At 38.7% G+C, this 4,301-nt stretch overlaps 1 protein-coding gene across 4 annotated transcripts in view; it reads right to left on the reverse strand.

Moving 5' to 3' along the window:
* ago4 (argonaute RISC component 4) overlaps nucleotides 1-4,301 on the reverse strand; it is a 25,806-nt gene that overhangs the window by 9,882 nt on the left and 11,623 nt on the right. For 2 of the 4 annotated variants that reach the window (XM_032534740.1, XM_032534743.1), the window contains exons 9-11: nucleotides 4,004-4,123; nucleotides 3,675-3,836; nucleotides 449-597 (exon numbers count right to left, since the gene is read on the reverse strand). In XM_032534740.1, the coding sequence (XP_032390631.1) occupies nucleotides 449-597; nucleotides 3,675-3,836; nucleotides 4,004-4,123 (431 nt within the window). The remainder of the gene's footprint in view (nucleotides 1-448; nucleotides 598-3,674; nucleotides 3,837-4,003; nucleotides 4,124-4,301) is intronic. The other 2 variants (XM_032534744.1, XM_032534741.1) reach the window with 1 other exon arrangement.

Here is a 4,301-nt window from a genome sequence, read left to right on the forward strand (position 1 = left end):
GCCTCACTATAAAGTAGGGATAGACCGATTAACGGCCCTGGACGATTGTTACGCCGTTTTTTTAGGCCGTTTGCAGATTATCTGTATCTGTTTTTTATTTGCCTGATACAGGTAATTAATTAAGAAGTGCACTACTTTTGCTCCACCACAGCTGTGTCTGTCCCTCTACTTTGGTTTCACTCACCACCCAAAACACTATCTATCTGACCGACTATCTTTTACTTTGTATTATGTTCAAAGTTTCTAATTTTTAAATAGTTACCTAAAGCATTTAAACAAAGTTTTGAGTTTTTAACATTCCAAAATCCTAATTTTGACTTTAAGATTTATTTTCACTGTAAATGCATATTGGTTCTAAATATCGGTTTCAGCAACTACTGATAATCGCCATCAGTATTAGTATTGGTCGATCCCTGCCAAACACACAACAGTTGATGTCATCACTCACTTGAGCAGGTCCTCCCGACACTGTTTCTGTGGAGCGAAGCAGGCCACAGCCCAGACCTTGATCTCGATGCCTGCATAGAACTGCTTACCCCTCATGTCCCACACGCCCTGGTTGGGCGTGGCCACGGTCTTATTCTGCGGAGAGAGTCCCTACTCTCTTAGTCAACCCCCCGGTTGGATGAGCCAATACAAAAGGTACAACAGCCCAACCCACATTTTGATTATACATACATTAACAACATAATGGCATATGACAGACAACATTATACATTAAAGACAGACAAGATAATGCATTAAAAGTAGGGGTGGGAATCTCCTGGAACCTCACGATTCCGACTCAGAGGCCAACGATTTGATTCATTCGAACAGACTATCGATGCAATTTTTTCATGTACATTTCCATGCATGATTTTTTAAAAATATACATGTAAATCTGAATTTGTCATACAATTGTCACACACACTCATTTTAATGTGTTTTGTCTACTGGGGTTTTTATTTTGTAGTCATTCCATGCTTAAGCATGAAACATGCTTGTGAAAGTCACCTTCTCTCACAGTAACCTTCCATGTCAGAGGCTCAGTCATGTTTAAAAGGTGGAGAACTGGCTTCTTAGAACATGAAACTCGAGGTGGTCAGATGTAATGTGATAAAGAAGATTAACAGCCTTTAAGTGTTTGCCTAATTATTGTGTGTATGTTATTAGATTATGTGTCTATATAAACAAAACTTTTTTTATTTATGTTTTTTTTTCTGCACTCTTGCCTAAACACTAAGTTGTTTATTATCTCATCCATCCTGTTTTTCTGATTTGTACATGTCTGAAGACAGTAACTTTTAAATAAAAAAACACATTTAAGTCTTAAATGAAATAAATAATAATAATAATAATATTAACAATGATAAATCAGAATCGAACATTTAATTGTTCTAGAGAGAAATGGGATGCATCTAAGTACTGATTATTTTTCCCACCCCTAATTAAAAGCCCATCCAGTTTGCATGCAGACACTGTACATTGTTAGTTTGACTTGACACAAATCAATCATCATATTCTATACATATTGATATTTTATACACATTGAATGGCTTTACAAATGTTTTACTGTATAATGATGTTCTGTCTGACATGATATACTGTGCATTAAATATTAATCTTACATCCACTGACATATTTTGGAGAGAGGAATGCTCTTTTCTTATTGTACATACATTTCTTGGTTTGATAGCTTCCCATATCAGGAGTCCAGACATGAACAGCAAACAAGAGTAATGTATCTAAAGTCTCGGAAGACTATTAGGTGAGTGCCCCTACTTCCGAGTGTGGTTGTGAATACAAATTCAAAGGACAGTGGCTTTTAATTAAGTTAGCAAGATTTGCCAAAGGCCATTAAGAGCTTTTATTCTCCAAAACAAGTGACTACAGTGAAATACTTTTGAGTGTGTCCCAAGAAAAGTTAAGGTGCTTCTCCATCTCATAACAAGATTGTCTCAAAGAAATCTTTAACATGATCAAAGTCGCAGGATTAATAAACTACTTAATAAAGTTGTCAATATTTAAAAAAAACTGCACAGTGCATGTTACACAGGACAGACTGCAGCTTCTCAATGAGAAAAGCTTTCAGTCTACATTTAAGGGCATTTCATTGGAAGCCGATTAGACTCGATGTCCCAGCAGGCAAGTGGCCAAGCCTTTCAGAAAGAGTGGTAGTCAGTCGGATAGGATGTTGGGTAAATTAACTAACATATAGTTCAGGCAGCAAGTAGCGGGATTTAAGCTTGGCAGTGGAAGATGAGAGTTTTTGTTCACTCTCCAGGCAACAATACGCTGTAATTCTGTGAAGAACTGTTGTAAATTTAGCAGAGAGTAAAAGCTGGCCCATACACTGAACCAATTTCCCCACAGGGATCATTAAAGTTTCATCTTATCTAAGCAGAATCATTGAATACTGCTTCTGAATGGGGTGTTATATTCTTGCAGCTTTAGTATTTATATTAACCCTTTTCACGTTATTAGAGAGGAGAAAAAGACAAATAGGATTTAAAAGTAAATTTTACTTTAATGGTGGGTGGCTTCGAGTCTTATCTTCCTCCTGTGGCAGCACAAACATTGTTCCCCTTACACACAATCCTTGAATCCCAATTCATTCTCTTACGCCCAACAACCAGTAAATGTCAGAGTCAAAGGTCTGTATTTCTCGTCCAGGTAAAATGCTCCCAGTTATATCTTCTGGTGACAAGTTGGATGCAAATGCTGATTTGAGATTCAATGGGTAAATCTCAGCAGTCTGCAGGAATTTCCTTAAGTCCTCATTTCCATTCCTTCCCTTACAGCACTACAGAATGCCTTCATTTACTGTACGTGCACCATAATATTTACATACTTAGAAGCTGTGTCACTCAAAGGAAAGAGTATTTAAAGAGCTGCACTGTTCAGACTGCAGAGATGCACCACAGGATTGTAACATGGGGCAAGTTCCAGGTCTGCATATATTTAAGTTGAATTCTGTCACTACCTGCATTAATTAATACTGTATATATAGTTGCAAAATGGGAGGAGGTGCTGGTTATGTAGCCGTCTACATGTTTTGTCCCTTAGTTTAGAAAAAGGTAAATACTAATAGACCCATAAGCCTCAGCCGCTGTTGAAATGGAGAAGAAGCCAATCAGAGGCGTAGAAAAAAATGAAATGGAGCGAGTGAGTTCATTTAAGGTGCAGATTGTATCAGTACATTTACTGTATGTTCACAGAAATGCACCTTGGGAGTTGTAGTTAACTTCTAACCACACGTTTTTATGTGCACAGGCTTGTACCGGCAACTTTTTTTTTCCTTTAAAAAAAATAAAACAAGATATTTTCTAAACAGTTTATCTTACGAAGGATTCAACTGGGGAAATTTGTCCATCCAAGCTGTCACCTCATATTGTCTACGGAGATAATATACTGACTTTTCTTCCTGAACCAATGGCGCCTGAAGTAGCTTCTCCCACTTTGCAACTCTGCAGTTTGAGCTGATGTTTTTACTTAAAAACAGTATAGCCATTTTACATTTTTTATAAATATTTCAATATTTATGCATTCCAAATTTGCTTAGATCAATCGTATCATAAATTTGAACACCCTTTTGGTGAGCAACCTCTGCAAACATGGATCCCCCCCCTATTGTCCCAGCATTCTTTCTGATACCCCCCCCACCCTTTGCGTTCCCAGTCAGGCCCAGTACTCACCCTGCCACAGTCCCGCCCTGTGTCTGTACTCACTCGGCCCCCATACTGCAGCATGGGCGCTGGGAGAACACGCCCTGTCACTTCTGTCATGTCATTGTGTACCACAATGCCAAATTCTTTCAGGTAAGGGTCCGGGCCCCCGACCATGCTGTTACTTTTGACCTGGGAAACAAAGACATTTTTTTTTTTTAAAAGAGAAAAATCAACAAAATGCCAGCTGCCACAGCTGCTTGACATCACGGTAAAAAAGGGCTACCTTGGTGCCTCACAAGTTAAAATAAAAGGTCATTGATGGATTTTCTTACTCCCACCCCAAGAGGGAAACTCACCAGTCTACTGATCTCTTCCTGTCTGTCGGGGGCTGAGCGAGCTGTAGCTTTGATCATGGTAGATGTCTGGTTGTCCGTCAGTTTCTTGATACAGCGCTGGCCTGCTACTATGTTACAGACCTGAAGAGCAGGAAGAAACATTTGATTAATTGAACTAAAATCAAATGAGAGGAACAGCAGGGAATTAAAAAAGAAGAACGTTACCCCAATGGTATGATTGTCGAACCCTTAAAGCGCCCATGTTATGCTCATTTTCAGGTTCATAATTGTAGTTTGAGGTTGTACCAGAATAGGTTTA

The sequence above is a fragment of the Etheostoma spectabile genome, chromosome 14 (assembly GCF_008692095.1).
Source record: "Etheostoma spectabile isolate EspeVRDwgs_2016 chromosome 14, UIUC_Espe_1.0, whole genome shotgun sequence".
Taxonomy (NCBI): domain Eukaryota; kingdom Metazoa; phylum Chordata; class Actinopteri; order Perciformes; family Percidae; genus Etheostoma; species Etheostoma spectabile.